The 17,797-nt window shown below is 37.5% G+C and overlaps 1 protein-coding gene across 3 annotated transcripts in view; it reads left to right on the forward strand.

Moving 5' to 3' along the window:
- PDHX (pyruvate dehydrogenase complex component X) overlaps positions 1–15,272 on the forward strand; it is a 51,235-nt gene extending 35,963 nt beyond the window's left edge. For all 3 annotated transcript variants that reach the window (XM_056345067.1, XM_056345068.1, XM_056345069.1), the window contains 4 exons: positions 4,327–4,385; positions 5,943–6,101; positions 9,637–9,701; positions 10,931–15,272. In XM_056345067.1, the coding sequence (XP_056201042.1) occupies positions 4,327–4,385; positions 5,943–6,101; positions 9,637–9,701; positions 10,931–11,195 (548 nt within the window). In that variant the 3' untranslated portion in view covers positions 11,196–15,272. The remainder of the gene's footprint in view (positions 1–4,326; positions 4,386–5,942; positions 6,102–9,636; positions 9,702–10,930) is intronic.
- Positions 15,273–17,797: the final 2,525 nt, after the last annotated feature.

The following is a 17,797-nucleotide window of genomic DNA, read 5'->3' on the forward strand; positions in this document are numbered from 1 at the left end:
TTAATAGGCTATTCTCCATTAAATACAGATCTTGAACAAGAATTTAAAGGACTGTAATGAAATAAGATCAGAGAGAATTTTTGAGCAGTTGCCCTGTAAAATTTTTTTTTTCTCAGTAAGGTCATATCTCTGTCACCAATTGGTAAGCTGTGGAAAAAAATAATGAATTCACTGTCCTTTTTCACTTGCATCTTTCGTTTTCACTTAACTCCTAAGCTACTTGCAGAGGTTATAGATTGGAATTAAGATACTTTTCTTCACAGAAAAAGCTGGATTTAACAGTTGAAAACCTGTGCTGCGTGTTTCTTCCTCTAGTATCTTCATGCTCTCTGATGCCAAAACTTTAGTCATTTTAAGCTGTCCCAATCCCTGTTATATTTTGACATCAGACCTGTAAAAAAGTTACACAAGCACAACTGAGGTTATGTTACAAAGTTGGCAGTAGCTGAGAGGAAGGGAGACAGGCCTGCATGGGGGCAATGCCTGCCTTTAATTTCCTGGTTGCCCATGGAGCTCTAACTGATTCTAATACATTGAGAAATATGGTTTGGCTTACAGCTGTCCAGGAAGAGTAGCCTTCTCAGGAAATCTGTCTGGTTTTAAGGCAGAACTTGATAAATTAGTCAAGATCATGTAGTATGATTGACCACAATATCTGCAAGTGATTCTTTAGTTTTTCTATAAGCTTTTATGAAATGTGGAATATTCTTCACAAAGAATAATATTAATTTCTAGTGCCTGAAGTTAGCAGTATTGTTTATTAAATTGACTATCTTATCTCTGCCTAAAATGACGTGTCTGTTGTGTTTTATCTGCTGGAAATCAGTTGAGATCAGTTGATGTCTGCTTCTTCAGTTGCAGCCAAAGCAGGCATAGCATTTTAAATTAATTCTCATTCTTTTAGAGGAGAGAACCCTCGTCAGATCAAATTGGGAAACTACTGATTACTTTTGATAGGTTTAGCTAATTATGCTAGTGGAAGAATAATTTGGTTGCTTAAAAAACTTGACTTTTCAATACCTACAAAGTTTGAATACTATTCCAGGCACACAGATTAATCTCTTCCACTTCATAAATTTACTTTTCATTCATCATTCATTCCATTTTATGAAATCACATTTTCCACACTGATCAGGCTACATAAGCAAGTAGTGAATTTCTGTTTGCTGAAGGAGGCATGCATACATGCACCTCATAGCCTGGTACTAAGTCTGTAACTTGGGTAAAAACATCTTAAGGCCCATTATTTTATAGTGAGGAGAAACAGTATTTTTTTTTTTGTCCTACTGTACTTTTTTTTTTTCCCCAAAGACCAAACTTTTTTTATTAAAGACTAGGATGAGAATAATGTTGAAACACACAGATGTTTTGGTGGTGTTTACACTAAGTCAAAGACTTTTCATCTTCTCACACCACCCCACCAGTGAGTAGACTGGGGGGATACAAGGAGTTGGGAGGGGACACAGCCAGGACAGCAGACCCAAACTGGCCAAAGGGATGTTCTGTACCATGTGACATCATGCTCAGTATATAAACTAGAAGGAAAACTGCTGGGGGCCACTGGTTGGGAAATGGCTGGGCATTGGTTGATGGATGGTGAGCACTTGCATTGTACATCAATTGTTTTGTATATTCTAATTCTTTTATCATTACTACTACCATTATTATTATTATTATTTTCTCTTTTGTTTCTGTCCTGTTAAGCTGTCTTTGTCTCAACCCACAAACTTTCTCTCCCCCATCCCACTGGGGCGGGGGGGGTGAGCGAGTGGCTGTATGGTGTTCAGCTGTCTGCCAGGTTAAACCATGACAGTCGGTTGTTGTGTGGATGTGTACAAAAGGGTTTTCAAGGTTAACCTAATGAAGTTAGCCTTGAAAGCTTCTGTATACAGAGGCACCAGCTACGTTTTAGACACAGTGTTCATGTGGTGATATGCCTGTCTGACAAAGAGGTTGATAGTCTTTTTCCTTGAACCATGTTTCTGTTGATGTAACAAAAGATTTGCTTGCAACCTGGTATTTCTAGCAATTTAGACTGCCATGTTTTTCTTGGGTGTATCCCAGTATAGAGGTCTTTTGATGTGGCATTATGGCACAAGACATAAGTCCTCCAGGGGTGTTGGGTTACTTCATAGTCATTTCTGTGGGAGTGTTAGGTTACTTCATAGTCATTTCAACAGGGTAAAGTTGTTCCCGAGGCTTTACCCTGTGAGTGAATTTTCTCTCTGCTTAGTGTCACAGAGCTGTACATGTAAGAACTAGAATGCTGACATTGGAGGGCTACTGTTATGTGCTGGTGACTAACTCGTGCTTGTTTATCCATTTGTGAGGTCTTAAATTAAATTAGACTGGTCTATTCAGATTTCCTAGATGATGAGACAGGAGCTGCTTCTCCTTTCTTTAGAGTTTTCAATGACTATTTGTAATGCAAGAGTACCCAGGTCATTGTTCTACCTGATGTTTATTTTTATTTTAATGTCTTATTTACAAATTAATGTCAAAGACAATTAATTATGTTAACTTTTTTTCTTTAAACAGCAGCAAGTCATAAGAAATTAAATAAAAAATTGTCTGAGGAATGTTCACTTAAAATTTTTCACATCTATTCTGCTGTTATGGATTCTTAATGAATATTTTTTTTAAATATGTAGGGGTGGGAAACACCCATATGTCTTTGCATAAAATGGAATTGCAGAGATGGTCCTGGTAGATTATTTTTTTTTCTGATGGAAATGATGGTATTTTCTACTACATGATGAGATGTAATGTGGAAGTTTCATGGAGCATTCCCTAATGTAAGCTTCCTTGTTATGGGTGTAGAATATAGCAGTTTTCCCTACTGTAAATGATTGGAGGTAAAGTATTCAGGCATAATTCATCTAACTGTACTATCTTTTCAATATATTACTGCCGCTCTAGTGGACAGTGACATTTTTGCCAAGGGTTAGGAATGTAATATATAAATCAAAATACAGAACACTGAAATACATCTGATGACCAAGATACAGGTTTGTCTGATGTGAAATTCTGTCAATGCAACATAGTACTTGCAAATTCTGCTCTGTTACAATAGAAGTCTGACTCTCTTATGCATAGATTGCTAATCATGACAAATGTTGCAGGTGAGTTATGCGGCAAGTATATACTTGGTTCATTCCTCCAAATTTATGATCACTTAAGAAGATTTCACTTAATATAATTATCTATAAATAATTTTCCCTTTACAAAAGCATTTCCAAAGCTATGTGTTACATGCTGTAAACCATACTCAAAAATGAAATAACTTTGCTTCTTGATCTGTTCAGCTGACAGCAGTGGTGATGGTAGCAGAATAATGTAGCTTTTTTATTGTGAGAATTATGTGTTTAGCATTTTGTAAATAGTTTGCATCTTCAGGATAATCTTGTAGCAACTGTGACATATTTTGCATTGTATCTATACTCTTTGCTTCTGCTGCCAGTCCTGATTTTAGTTAGTACTTTCAGTCTCCTAAAACTTGGAAAAAAATAATGCAGGGCAAATATAGCCATTGTTACCACCCCTCCTTTCTCCTGAGCTTTTGGGAAGGGACACAACTGTATTAAGTGTTTTGCAGTATTTCTTGGGCTCACATTTAAAAAATCCAGTCCTCTGGATTTATCTGGATACCTCCAGATAAAAGGTTATTTTATCTGCTTTTGGCTAACACTGCCTTTTTTTGTCTGCAGCTTTGTTTTTAATTTAACAATGTTGCCACACATATTATTTTGCAGCCGGCTTTTGAATATATTGTTAGCCCATTTTAAGGATTGACAGATGCCTTTTAACTTGCTAATTCTTAAATTATAAGGCCCCAAAGGTCACTGGAGAATAACATACTTCTGATTTATAGATGAATAAAAGCTGATCTCTGCAATTATTCCAGTTAATGCATTACACTACATAAAGAATAGTAGTCTCCGGTATTGTCTCTAAATTTAAATCTTGCAATAGATTTCTACATAGACAGTAAATACGTAAAGTGTGAAGTACATATAGGCTGTTACTTACAGGGATGAATAGTTATACTCAAATTTGCAGTTTTTTTGGCCTTCTAGTAACAGCTAGCAAGAATGTCTCTGCTCAGCAGACTTTTCCTTGATGATACTTATTCTGTCCCAAGGGGGAGAAAAGTTTTCTTTCTTTTATGATTGTAGTTTGAAGATGAGTTACTTTCTGACAAAAGACAAAACTTGACAATTTTCAAAGAAGCAAATCTGCTGAATCACTGTGATCTTACCACACAAATACTGATGAACAAATCATACAAGCAATGATAGTTATCCTTTTTTTTTCTCCTGTCTGCAGATGACATTAAAGTATCTGTAAATGATTTTATTATCAAGGCAACTGCAGTTACTCTGAAGGTAAGTGAATAACTGACTTTAAAAAACCAAGTTTTTTTAAAAACAAGTCCAGTTATGGATTCTGCTTTTCAGCTTGGTCTTGCTGTTTGATAGCCAGAGGTTTGTGAACGTGCTAGTGGGTTCACCAGATGTTAGCCTCTTGGAACAATTTTGGCTTTCTGGAACAAGGACAGGGGAGGAAGGAATGAGAGCTTCCAGGCTGATATCCCCAGGTAGTTGGGTTTAGTAACAACAGCTGCTATAGCAACCGTTCTTTAAAAATAAATCGTCTTTCATTGCTGAAGTGATGGGAGAAACAATACTGTTTGGTCTACATCAAAATTAAGACTATTCTAATCATATTGAATTTGATAGGAGAAACTCCTTGGCCCTACCATCTTGTTTGGATACTTTATATAGTCATACTTGCACAATACCCACTTGAAAGCTTCTTACAACTGTGTATGCAGTGGGACTTTCCTGATGTTTATTTAATTGGCAAAGAGGATTACTGCCATCCATTTTTTTTCCTTTTTTTTTTTTAAATATGAGTGAATACTGTTACACTGCTTTTTGTAGGAGTGGAGTTAGTTTAGATAGAGATAATGTGTCCCTCCCATACTTTTTTCTGGAATATCTTCTCCACTATGAAGTCAAGTTTCTAATTTCATTAAGGTTGCTAAAAACTAGTCTTGGATTTATTGCAAGTAGTAGTTCATAGTGTCTATGTTACCTAGACTTCACCTGTATGTTGGGGTATTCTTTTCTTCTAAGCTTTTTCAGCTTTATAGGGTAAACTCAAAAACCTTATGGAAATTATCAGTAAACATTATCTCAATTTTAATTGAGTCCACACACACAAAAAATTTTATCAGATGTGGTTTAGGAGAACCTAATCTGAATAAGAGTGAGTGTAGCTGCAGCATATTCTATTTGTAGCTTCCTTTGTTGCAAGTCATGCTTGAGACACAAGTGGGGTATAGTAGGATGTCCATTTCCATGCTTTTTAAGTCAATATCCTGAGATTCAGTTTGAGGGGGGAAATGACACTGCTTTGTAGTTTTGCATGCTGGTTATCTGTGAGGTGGCATCAGTGACTCCTGAAGGATTTTGTAGGCTTTTGTTAATTTTTTTTTCAGCAGCACCAAAAAAGCTTCTGGCTGCCCTGCCATTTTCAGTTCCTGGTTCATGCTTTTTGACAAAGTAGAGTTTAAATAAAATAAATGCAAGCTAATTGTGTACGTCTATTCTCAGACCCTCACAGTGACTTTTGGGTTTTTTGGTTTGCTTCTGGCTGTCCTGAAGATATATGTAACCTCTTCTTTTGCCTTCATTTAGAGACAGCAGTTTGCGATGCACTAATTAATTTGGTGAATGCCTGTATGTAGCTGTGTCTTAAAGGTTTTTCCTTTTTTGGGGGGGTAATTGATTGCACCATTGTTCTTTTAACAGCGCGCTCTCTTTGTCGCCTCTCTGTCCTCCGTCCCCTCTCTCGCCCCCCCCCCCCTTTCTTCTTCTCCGCTGCGCCCTGTGCCCCCCCCCCCCCCCCCGCCTTCTCTCCCTCTGTCTGTCTTCTAGCAAATGCCAGATGTGAACGTAACCTGGGATGGAGAATCCTGCAGGCAGCTGCAGTCCATTGACATTTCTATTGCTGTGGCAACAGACCGAGGTCTCATTACACCAATCATAAAAGATGTTGCCGCCAAGGGAATAAAGGAAATTGCTGCCTCTGCAAAGGTAGGTTTTAAATGTATGGTGGGCTGAAGAATATCATATAGTAGCTATATAGTTTTTTGTAGCAGAAAATGTGGCATGACCCGGATGGACATCAGTAATAACAAAGGCAGTTTCAAAATGGATCTAAAGCAGTTTCAGCATTCTTTAGACTTAAAAATTATTATAATTTTTGCAACTCTGTTAATTTTTAATTAACAGTACTTAAACCATCATGTTATTTAGTTTAATGCTGGTTAGACTGTTTGAAAAGTAAACCTTTACACAAATCTGAAATTTAATACAATTGTGTTTCTTTAATCCTCATAAGAAAGCTAAATAATGTTAATGTCTTTAGTATTTCCAGTCTTTGGGTTTGAGGTTTTGTTTGGGAGGTTTTTCGCCCCCTTTCCCAGAGATTCACTTATAGCTGCTTGTGTTACTCTGTGTGCAGTTATGTTATTTCTGCCTGCATATTTTAGTATGCAGTTCAGTTGAGAATGTCACTGAAAGGTAATATTAAACTTCTCTGACTGATGAGCAGTGTTTTGCAAAGACTAGGTGCCAGTTGGAGTGACTTGAATCTGTGGCAGTTGTTGCCAGCCACAGAAGAAGTATTTTGTGGCAGGTGAAAATACAATGAATAATGAAATGCCCCAATACAAGGCTTTTTTTTTTTTTTTCATTTGAGTGCTAATCAAAGGCCTGTAGTATCTGAGGAATGGAACTGGCTGCTAGGGCATAAGACATCCCAAAACTAGACACAAGCTGCACTTTGTAAATTTTTGTATAAGTAGTCTGCATTGGTAGAGGGGAACCAACAAAGTTGTAGCAGAAGATGTTAAGTGTCGTGCCACAAAACATTTGTAATTGGATATTTTAAAGATATTTCCAGTTCATATAGCTTACTTCATGTTGAATGTGTTGTGAAAACAAATCCTTTTGCTAATGTAATAGCCAGTCGAGGAGGAAGGTCAGCTGAGATTTTTACATTATTCTGTGATTAATGGTAGATTGACAAGAACAACAGCGTTATGAGAAGGGAAGTGTAAGTTGTGTTTTCATTATTATCCCCAATACCTGTGATACTGTGATGCAGTATTACCATAAATTACCGTGTCCTGCAGTTCCCATGATGGGAATGTATACTTGCATTATGTTTAATAGGGCCATGATAAAGTAAACATCCCACGTTTGTTTCAAATGGAATGTTTGTAACATAGGTCACACAGTATAAAAGTCATTGGGTCACATAGATTGCAGGTGTCCACACCAATATAATTTTGCTTTTCAACTTCACTGAATTATTGAAATAAATATGTACCTGACATGCATATGTAGGAAGCACAAATTGAAACTGCAGCTGCTTCTCTACCGATCTCCCTGTAGTTTGGCAAGCACTTTTTTGTGTAGATTGCTTATATGTCTCCTTCTGCTGTATGTTAGTTTTACTTCTTTCCAGGTTACGTGCATCCTAGCACCATATTTTCATCCTTCAAGTAACGCAATTGGACATATGCATAATGCTTATATTGACCCTAGTGTGTGAACGCTGTTTCCTTGGCTATTGTCTTCTGGTTCACTAATTATTCAGAGATGAATAAAAGCTTAAAATAAAATTCATTGTATCCTTTTAACTTTTAAATTCATAATGAGGGTGTCAAAGTTTTACAAAACTTGATGTCAGCTTGAATTATTTAGTGGGTGATTCATTACTATGAGATTCTCTTAAACATCTTAGTGTTTATTTTTAAGCTGAAGTTACTGCCATTGTTAAACTACTGTGGCCTTTCAGAACCCTTGCCTGAAAGATGTTTAGAAATGTATACAGGGAAGACAGTTGTTTACCATGACCAACAGAGTTATATTACAACATGAAAGGGGATTAGTCCATGTCATGACTGTAACTACTAACCAACTCATTATCTGTGCGGAAGTTGATGACTTTACCCCACACTCATGCAAACAAAAAGAAGTCAATTCTATCATAGTTTCCGTTTTTTGACTCAGGCCCTTAAAGGCAGGGGTGAGGTTTCATAGGAGTTACCTCTTGGTAGATTGAATTGAGTGCTTGACGGGATATCTATAGAATGCATGTGAAAAAAAATCCCTGGAAAGCAGAACAGGCAATTGCTGGAAAACAGTCTAGAAATTAAAACAAGAGGAGGAAATAAAAAAGATTAAAAAGGTCAATTCCTAGCAAGAACATGGAAAATATCCTAGGAAAGTGGTAGAATTCCTAAAAAGAGAATGGAAAATTCCTAGAAAACATGGGATTCATGGAATAATCTTCTCCAAGAAAGTTTCACGAATGTGATACAACACCTTTTTGACATTGTGATAAAGTAGACTTTTTTGGTTTTTATTCGCTTCCACTGGAATTTCCCTAACATAACTAAATATTGGAAACTATCATTAGTTTTATTAATTTTACCAGAAGGAAAATATAAACAAACTGTCTTCCCAGAGGCAGATCTGAGTCAGTTTCCCTGACTGTGCTTTTAGAAACAGTTCTTTCTGTCTGAAAATGTCCACAAATGCTGCAATTGTTACAACATGACAACTTCCATGTGTTTTTCCACCTGTGAGATAAATATGATACAAGCCAAAACCGCTATTCTGTGTGAATAGGATAGTTCATCTGTCCTACGTATATTCCCACTTCAGTCTCGGCTGTCAGTTGAAGAGCTCTTGATTTTGAAAAGGTTGCTATTAATGGAGAAGTCATGTGGCACATTTCCAGTCACCACCTTTTCTGCTGGGTACTCACAGGGTGTTAGGAACCGGTTGGTAGCTGAATAACTGGCTCTTGACCCACCAATGAGTGCCATTCCTCTTGAGGGCCACACAGTCCTTTCTTCCTTATGTGAGAACTGCACTAAGGATTATCCATCGTGATTCCCACTGCTTCTTTCTAAGGAGACCTCTGTGCTAGAAACATCCTAGGTTGGGATAAGGTTCTTTTTCTCTGTGATCTTATCTCAGAACATAGTATGAACTTCTTGGGCTCTGTTTTGAACAAAACATTCCTGGACAGTTTCTTCTATTATGTTTAGAAGTAGAAAACTCTCACAAATGAGATGGAGGTCACAGGAAAGGTAGTCTTTAAGGTAATTGAATGCTTAGCTGGAAGAAATAAGTTCTCTCAATCTGCTAGAAAGTTCTGAAGTGATACATGGCAGTTTCTTTAAACAAATACGTTAAGAAGAATACTATGAATTTGTCTCATCGGTATTTTGCTAGATATTTTTATCATCTGTTCTCCCTAGTGGTTTTAGTGGTTCCATTGTGAAAACCGGAGCAAGGTTTGTAAGGTGAGAACAGCTTTTACTGAACAGCCAGTATCGTTGGGAAAATGAAGTTTTGTGTTCTAGTCTCTTTGGCAAATCATTGCAGCTACAACAAAAATGTTGTTGAGGTGCTTCCCTAAATCCAAAAGCAGATGCTTCTTTAATGGCTGTATGGTACTTATAATGCCTTACTGAAGTAAAAAGGGTTAATCCATTACAACACATTAATTGCTTTCCCCTCTCTTTTTTTTATCTTTCATTTTCCTTAGGCTCTAGCAAAGAAAGCAAGAGATGGAAAACTATTACCAGAAGAGTACCAGGGAGGATCTTTTAGGTAAAACTCTCTAGCAGCACTTAATACATGCATTGTGGGTTCAGAACTGTTTTATCCTCAGCTATTCCACTGTGTGTTAATGCATTGCCTTTTAAAATCTTGCTCCATTTAGGATGAAACACTGTGTGATAATTCTGAGGGCCAAACCTAGGCTGTGTGTTCTGTATCAGGGGAAAACAATTATCTTGGTGCAGGTTTATTTCATCTCAGCCTGGTGTGAAATTCATATTTTTCATACTGAGACTGACCTGACTTTCATTTTTTGCACCTAATTTTTCGCAGTTACAGAAGAATGTTCATTTGTTGGTTTTTTGTTGGGTTTGCTTTGTTTTGTTTTTTGAATTGAGCTCTGTAGTTAGGAAAATCCGTTGTTAATATTTTAAAAAAGAAATACTTTAAAATAAGTTGTCTGGCAGAGGTATCTGAAATGTCTCTATAGGGACAAAAAAAGGTACAGCAAAGTTGTGTTGACTCATACTTTTTAACTGAAACATTAAAAACTGAGTAGATAATTTTTAAATAGTAGGATATATTTAGTAAATATTTTTTTCTATGAAATGTGCTCTGAAAAAAGAGCTAGTGAGCTCAGTGATGGGAAATAAATGGCACGTGTAGAACACTAGCATAAATGTAGTGACGCAGTTGCACAACTAATTTCTCAACTGAGTTTTTACACTCCCCAGCTTTCTAAACCTTCGAATGTACTGTATTGTATGACACAGTATCATCAAGAGTCCAAGCCTTTCCTAATATGCCACTTCCTGGCTGGTGACAGACAAAAACATTCAAGGGAGAAAGGCACGATGAGGCTGTCCTGTGGCTGAGTGATATGTAGATGCCCAAATTGTATGACATGGTTATCAGCAGCCTTTTTAACTTAAATGTTGTGAAATTCAGTCTAAAAGACATTTGGCTTGGTGCAGGGACAGCCAAAGTTTGTTTGAAGGTATTGCTTTCCTTTTCTACTTTCTGCCTTTAGTGCATGCAATGCAAGGATATACTGCTGTACAGAAATGGGGCTTTTAAAAACATGCATTAGTTATAATTGCAAAAATCCCAAACCTTGAGTCTTTAAGTGTGTCTAACTGCAATCCAGTTCAGATATATTATAAAGTTAATGGGTTTGGCCTTGGGAGAGAATGACATCATGTTAGTCATCAAGTATAGATTATTTCTTCTAGGGGATATATAATTTCTGACATTACTAGTAAATTTTCTCTTTCATTTAGTATCTCCAATCTGGGCATGTTTGGCATCAATGATTTTACTGCAGTCATAAACCCTCCACAGGCCTGCATCCTAGCTGTGGGCCGAGCAAGACCAGAGCTCAAGATTGTGGAAGATGAAGAAGGGAATGAGAAACTTAAGCAGCATCAACTCATGACAGTGACTCTTTCAAGTGATGGTCGGGTGGTAGATGATGAACTGGCTTCGAAGTTTCTGGAGACCTTGAAAGCCAACATAGAAAATCCAATCCGTCTTGCCTTGTGTTAAACTCAGTGGACTGCTTCTTCTTATGACAACATAGATAACTGTTACATACTTGAGGTTGTTCTTCTGTATAGAGGAGTAAATAGTTACTGTAGGATGGATAGTTAATTTATTGAATTAATGTGAAAACCTCTTAATTTTCATGCTCATAGTCTTTTGCAATGACCAGGTTTTAATACTGTAAAGCTAAAAGACTTCAGAGTTAACATACTACATTTCTTTAAACACTGAGTACTAATGGCAAGTAACATTTGTGTAGAAAAGTCAGTCTGCTCTGTAAAGGAAAACTCAAGAAAACTTGATGAAGTTTAAAAAGGAATCATATAATAGTTTGGATTGAAAGGGACCTTTAAGGGTCATCTAGTCCAACTGCCTCTGCAGTGAGCAGGGCCATCTTCAATAAGATCAGGTTGCTCAGAGCCCTGTCCAGCCTGACCTTGAATGTTTCCAGGGATGGGGCATCTACCACCTCTCTGGACAACCTGTTCCAGTGTTTCACCACCCTCATCATAAAAAAAAAAATTCTTCCTTGTATCTAGTTTAAATCTACCCTCTTTTAGTTTACAACCCTTCCCCTTGTCCTGTCACTACAGGCCTTGCTAAAACGTCTGTCTCCATCCTTCTCATAATCCCCCTTTAAGTCCTGAAAGGCTTCCCTGAGGTCTCCCTCCTTTTCTCCAGGCTGAACAACTCCAACCCCCCCTGGCCTGTCCCTCATAGCAGAGGTGCTCCAGTCCCTGGATCATTTTTGTGGCCCTCTTCCAGACCCGCTCCAACTAGTTCATCTTTTTCCTGTCCTGAGGACTCCAGAGCTGGACACAGTACTCCAGGGGTGGTCTTTCCAGTGCTGAAATGGAATGCTTTATTTAAGGGCTTTGTTTTATGTATATATCTATATATCTAGCGTTTATAGTGAGGAAAGCGAGACTCATAATTGAGTAAAGTGCTGCTATGGCTCCTGGTCAGTACTGAGGTAACCAAGTAGCTCAATTATATTTCTGCAGTAGAAAGTTTGTCAATTTTCAGGAGGCTTTTTCTGGCATGTTGTTCCATCCAAGTTAGATTGAAGTAGTGTTTATAAGATTTTGACAGATATTTCAATGGCTTCCTACATAAAAGCAAAGACATTACAAACCAAAACCATTTTGGTTCAGTTTTTTTATGTCACAGATTTAACTGCTCTTTATGTTCTCCTTTACTATAAGCTGCATCAAAGAAAATAAGATGAATGTGGAGATGAATGCAAAAAAAGAAATAACAAGAAATTCTGAGGAAGACTGAAGTAGATGATAGATAAAAAATAATTTCTCAAAATACTAAGTAATTGGTGAAATCCACAGCTTCATTCATATAATTAGAACTCATTCAAACACATTTAAACTGTAGATGCATCTGCTTTTTTCAGTATTTAAAGTTAACCGCATAATTAATGCCTTGCAGAGGGATAGAGAGGAGAATAAATTTGTCTGAATAAATGCATTCTCCATAAAGAATGGAATCTAAGTGTCATTGATTTTTGGGTTTTGATGGAACCAACATCTAGTGAAAACATTTTGCGTAAAAAAAAATTAATAATAGGTTTTCTTTGACTTAATTTGTAGACAATTACATTTTTCTAAATTCAGAAGTTGCCCCAACTCAGATATCTTCTTCAGTATCACAAAATGTAAAAAAATATTTTTTTCAGGTGCTCTGTGATACACTGTGGTTAACTTAAAACATAAGTTAATTTTGTCAGCAGTGTTGTGATGAAAAACTAGCTGTGATCTCTAAATCTCATAGAGGTTCCAGTATGAAAGGTCGTATTTTGCACACTGGATATTGCTGTTTAATGCTGTTCTTTGCATGGATAGGAGAAGGATGTAAGCAGAAAGTGTTTAATCATCAGTGTGTATTGAATTGTAACTCAGAGGCTTAAGTGCAATGGCCTGAAGTTTAAATTAACAGATTGGGCTTTTTTCTTGTATATAATTACGGAACCATGTATTGTATGTGTTTGTAATGAAATAACTGCATTTACAGGACCTGGTGAGAATATAAATTATCAGTAGAATTTTAGGAATTTGGCTTAATCTGTTTTGTGAAAGTACTTTTTTTAAAGATTTGGAGGACATGTTTGTTGAGCTGCTGCCATAATTATAAAGCTAATTACCAGACAAAATCTTTTGTTAATACTGAGTTGAGAGGTTTTTCTAAATGAGTTTGCTTCTTCAGCTTGTTCTTATATCATAAATTTCATAAACTGTTAATCTAACAGTAGGGAGAGATTCTGATTGCTAAATATCGTTTACTGTGCAATAATGGACATATCCATTCTGTATTTCCAGGAGTTTCTCACTGATAAATTATATTCAAGATTGGTGCTGAAGATTAGTTTGCAATCTTAAATGGTTAACCATGTATTTTTCTGAAGTTTTGTCAATCCCGTATTACTTAAAAGGGAAAAACCCCACCGATGTACATTATTAAGGACAATATATAAAAGAAATTGTCATTGTTTGCATAGCTAAACCTGGTCTACCCAAGAGAATTTGCAGACTAATTTAAAATCAGATATACTGTTCTTCATTTTTGTACTTGGTGCTCTAGTGTTGTTGTGTGCTCCCCAGCATTTATATATTCTACTCTTCAGCTGGCCACAGTTAAAGGTAGTGTGACTGATGTGTACAACTATAGTTTTGCATGCGTGTGTGTTCATGTAGTGCAAGTCAGTATGCTTTTTTGGTTTTGGGAGCCACTGGAAGGCACTGTTGTATGTAAGTATACAATGTTTAGCCTGGCTCATTTGTGTGGGTACTAATCCATTATACTTTCCCTGTTTGACATGGACAGGTGAAGACAATGCAACTTTTTCTCCAGGTTAAATACACCTTTTGAACTAGGCAAAACTCAGTAAGGTCAATACAAGCTTTAATTCCAATTTCTTTATACCTGCCTGCTTGTCATCACTGTCATTTCACATAAAGATGGATGTATGTGATTTGTTAGTCCTCAGCCTGTGAAAGAAACCTCTGGAGTTCAGACATGTGATAGCAGTCAGATCTCCTTAATTCAGAGTAATTGTACCATTTAGCAACACCTACCACTTCAGCAGAACTGAGACAACAAATAGTTGCCCATGTGGATTAAAATAAAACATTTAATATCTCCTTGAAGAATTCGGGGATTTGGGGATAGGGGCAATAGATAAAATGGCCCAGAAAATGAACCATTGAAATGGTTATGCTTACATTTGAAGCAAATTTTCCTTGAAGCAAAAATTTCGCATATGAAAAATACAAATTTTCATTTTTTTATTCTTTAAAATGTTTTCTGACAACATCTTTTTTTACGTACCTAAGCAAGAAATACCATGAAGACATCTACCTTCTTAAAGAATTAAAAAACAAAACCAAAAAAACGTAAGGAGTGTGCTAACATCTGGTGGAAATGTCTGCCTCTTTAGGGTATGCTTGGGGAAAATTACTTTCTTTGTATCATTTTCCTTTGCAAGAGGCATAGATAGAAAAAAAAAAAAGGTAGCTATTTTGGACTTTGTGATTGCTGGCAAGTATTGATCTGTGTCACAGTTTAATCCCTAATTATTCTGTCAGAATATTTGACTTCTTTGGATCTTTTTTTCTGCAGTGTATTTCTTACGAAATAAAGTTTCTGTAATTAATCTTCCTACACATAATCTCTGAAAGAACTTCACTCCTGCAAAGTGTATGCGTAGTGTTATTTTCATCTATTTCTTTTGTCCACGTGTTCATCTCCATCTATACAAAATAACAGTAGACACTCTTATTTCAACTAATTAGTTGAACTAATTAATTCAACTAAGTCCCATTGGATAAAAAATTATTTTAAAGTTGAGTAGGAAGCCATAGATATGACAAATAATCCAAGAAACAAAGTCTGAATACATGCTTTTATGTGCTCTTGTACAGAAAGTTGATATTGATCGCATTAAAGTATATGCAATTGCAGAGTGAATTAAAGGGGAACTAATTCAGAATTGTGTCATACTTGATGTGTTTTTCATATGCAATAATTCGTGCCATAAGGTGAAGGAAAATAAAGAAAAAGGTGCCATTAGGATTGATTGTGTATTAGTCTTATGGTGGTAACCTGTAGGTTTGAAACTGATCATTTTTTTATTTTTTACTTTCTTGCCTTTTCTTGTATGACTTCTCATTTTTCCAATGAGTTTTAGTCCTGGATTACGTTAGACTATAACAAATACTCTTTCCTCCCTGAAATCCACTGAAAATGTTGTGCATTGTTATAATTTGTTTGAAAGCAATGCAAATAAAGCACATAGTAAGTAATGGTTGTGCAATGGCCAGTGCCAACTGGTCAAATGGGTTGGTATCTTTCTGTCAGAGGTACTCATTGCAAGCCTCTTGGAGTTTATCCTGGCAGCTTCAGATATGGGTTAATTGGAGTATGGTTAATCTACTTGTATGTTAACCAAAACCAGGCAAGACCGGGAGCAGCCACTGGGAAATGTAATTCTATGATTTGTGCAGTAGACTTTTATGGAGAAGGATTTTGCTGTCCTGGGTGGACATCCAGTATCTTTCACAACCACTGCTTCTAGGGTATGAAAAGCTGTAGCACAGAATTAAAAACTTTGCATAGGAAAAGGCACAGCTGAGATGTTGCAAACACAACAGCATACTCATTTAAAAGCTTTGGTGACTGATGAGCTGAAAAGTATTCCAATGTCTTTTGACAGAAGGAAATAATGTTACAAGGAGTCCTCTTGCCAAGCAGACAGTTTTCCATAGTTACATGACAATAAAATATGTATAGGTTACTGAACTGGTAGCTCATACTATTATTTCTTTTTTTAATTCAACTGATTTTGTCTTTGGTGTTTGACTAGGTCTCTTAGGTCTCCTTTTTTGGAGATGCCCCCCTCCTTCCTAAAGTGATGAAAGTATTGTCCTAAGAATTCACGAGAATTTGCATCGTTTACTTTCTTATCAAGGAGTGTAAGTAATGTCTGTGTGTTCGAAATCCTCTTTGATCTGTTTCCAGGCCCCGTGCAGTCCGTACAGCTGTGTAAGCTCGAAAAGAATGCAGGAGATGGGTTCTCATGAGAAACAGGCTGTCTTCTGGTGTTCAATCGAATCACCCCTTTCTGTACCCACAAACTGTTCGTTGTGGTAGTTTGTTGTGTTTGGTTGGCTGGTGTCACTGCCACAATTACGGGTTTTTCAATGATGAGGTGGCCTACGTGGCACCAGGCTTGCGGGCATCAGATGGGATTCACCTTTCTCGAAGAGGGAAGAGGGTCTTTGCTCACAAGCTAGTGGGGCTCTGACAGCTTTAAACGAGGCTTGAAGGAGGAGGGGAGTAATACGGGGCTTGCCCGTGAGGAGCTGTGGGATGCCATGCCAAGGTTAGAGGGTCAGGTGCTAGCAAAGGCCCTCGACCTGTTCCTCTGAGAAGCTGGACCTTCTGGGGAGCTGTCTGCACTGAATGCCCTGCTGGCATGTCCAGCGCTGGATCCAGGACTGGTGACCTCCCTGTCTCTCCCCCTGCTTCTAGCTTGCTCTCCCCCTCCTCTTTTTCTCTTAAAGCTCTTAAATAATGCAAGGTCTACCTCGGCTCCTCACACAGCTGCACAGCTTGGTTGGATATAACTGTGAGAGGGCCAATGTTCACAGAATGTTTTTTCCGTTAAAGCTGATGGTTTTGTGTGGACCTGGGGTGGTATCTCACCTTGGTGCACACTGAGGGGATTTGTGACTCAGTCACACCTCTGGTCTCATAGGTGGGACATGGCAGGGGGCCGGGGGCCTCTGCTATGAGGGACAGGCCGGGGGGGTTGGCGTTGTTCAGCCTGGAGAAAAGGAGGCTCTGGGGAGACCTCAGGGAGGCCTTTCAGGACTTAAAGGGGGATTATGAGAAGGATGGAGACAAATGTTTTAGCAAGGCCTGTAGTGACAGGACAAGGGGAAGGGTTGTAAACTAAAAGAGGGTAGATTTAAACTAGATACAAGGAAGAAATTTTTTTTTATGATGAGGGTGGTGAAACACTGGAACAGGTTGTTTCCAGGGATGGGGCATCTACCACCTCTCTGGACATTCAAGGTCAGGCTGGACAGGGCTCTGAGCAACGTGATCTCATTGAAGATGGCCCTGCTCACTGCAGAGGCAGTTGGACTAGATGACCCTTAAAGGTCCCTTTCAACCCAAACTGTTCTATGATTCTATGAAAACTACTACTCTTGAGCTATGTGTTCAGTTTGAGCTTATGCTGTTTATTGTTTGTACTGCTTCAAGTACCAGTAAATAATTTATTATTTCAACCGATGTTATGTCCCACTTTCATGTTATGGAAGGGCTGTTTTTCAGCCTCTCTTTCATGGCTGATTTGCCTTTACTGCTCTCATTCATGCTATTTTGTTCTTGAAATTAGAGAAAAATTATTTTTTCCAAGGCTTTGAAATAATATATCCTTTCACTTCTTATGAAGTACTGCAGCACAACTAATAAAATTTAACTAGCTGTCCACCCACTCTTAATACTTTTCTGACTCTTCTAGATCAGGAGAGATTCTCTTCTAGTACTATAGTGCATCACAGATCAGAAATCAATAGCTATTATTTCCT

Source organism: Falco biarmicus, chromosome 7 (genome assembly GCF_023638135.1).
Source record: "Falco biarmicus isolate bFalBia1 chromosome 7, bFalBia1.pri, whole genome shotgun sequence".
NCBI classification, from domain to species: Eukaryota; Metazoa; Chordata; class Aves; order Falconiformes; family Falconidae; genus Falco; species Falco biarmicus.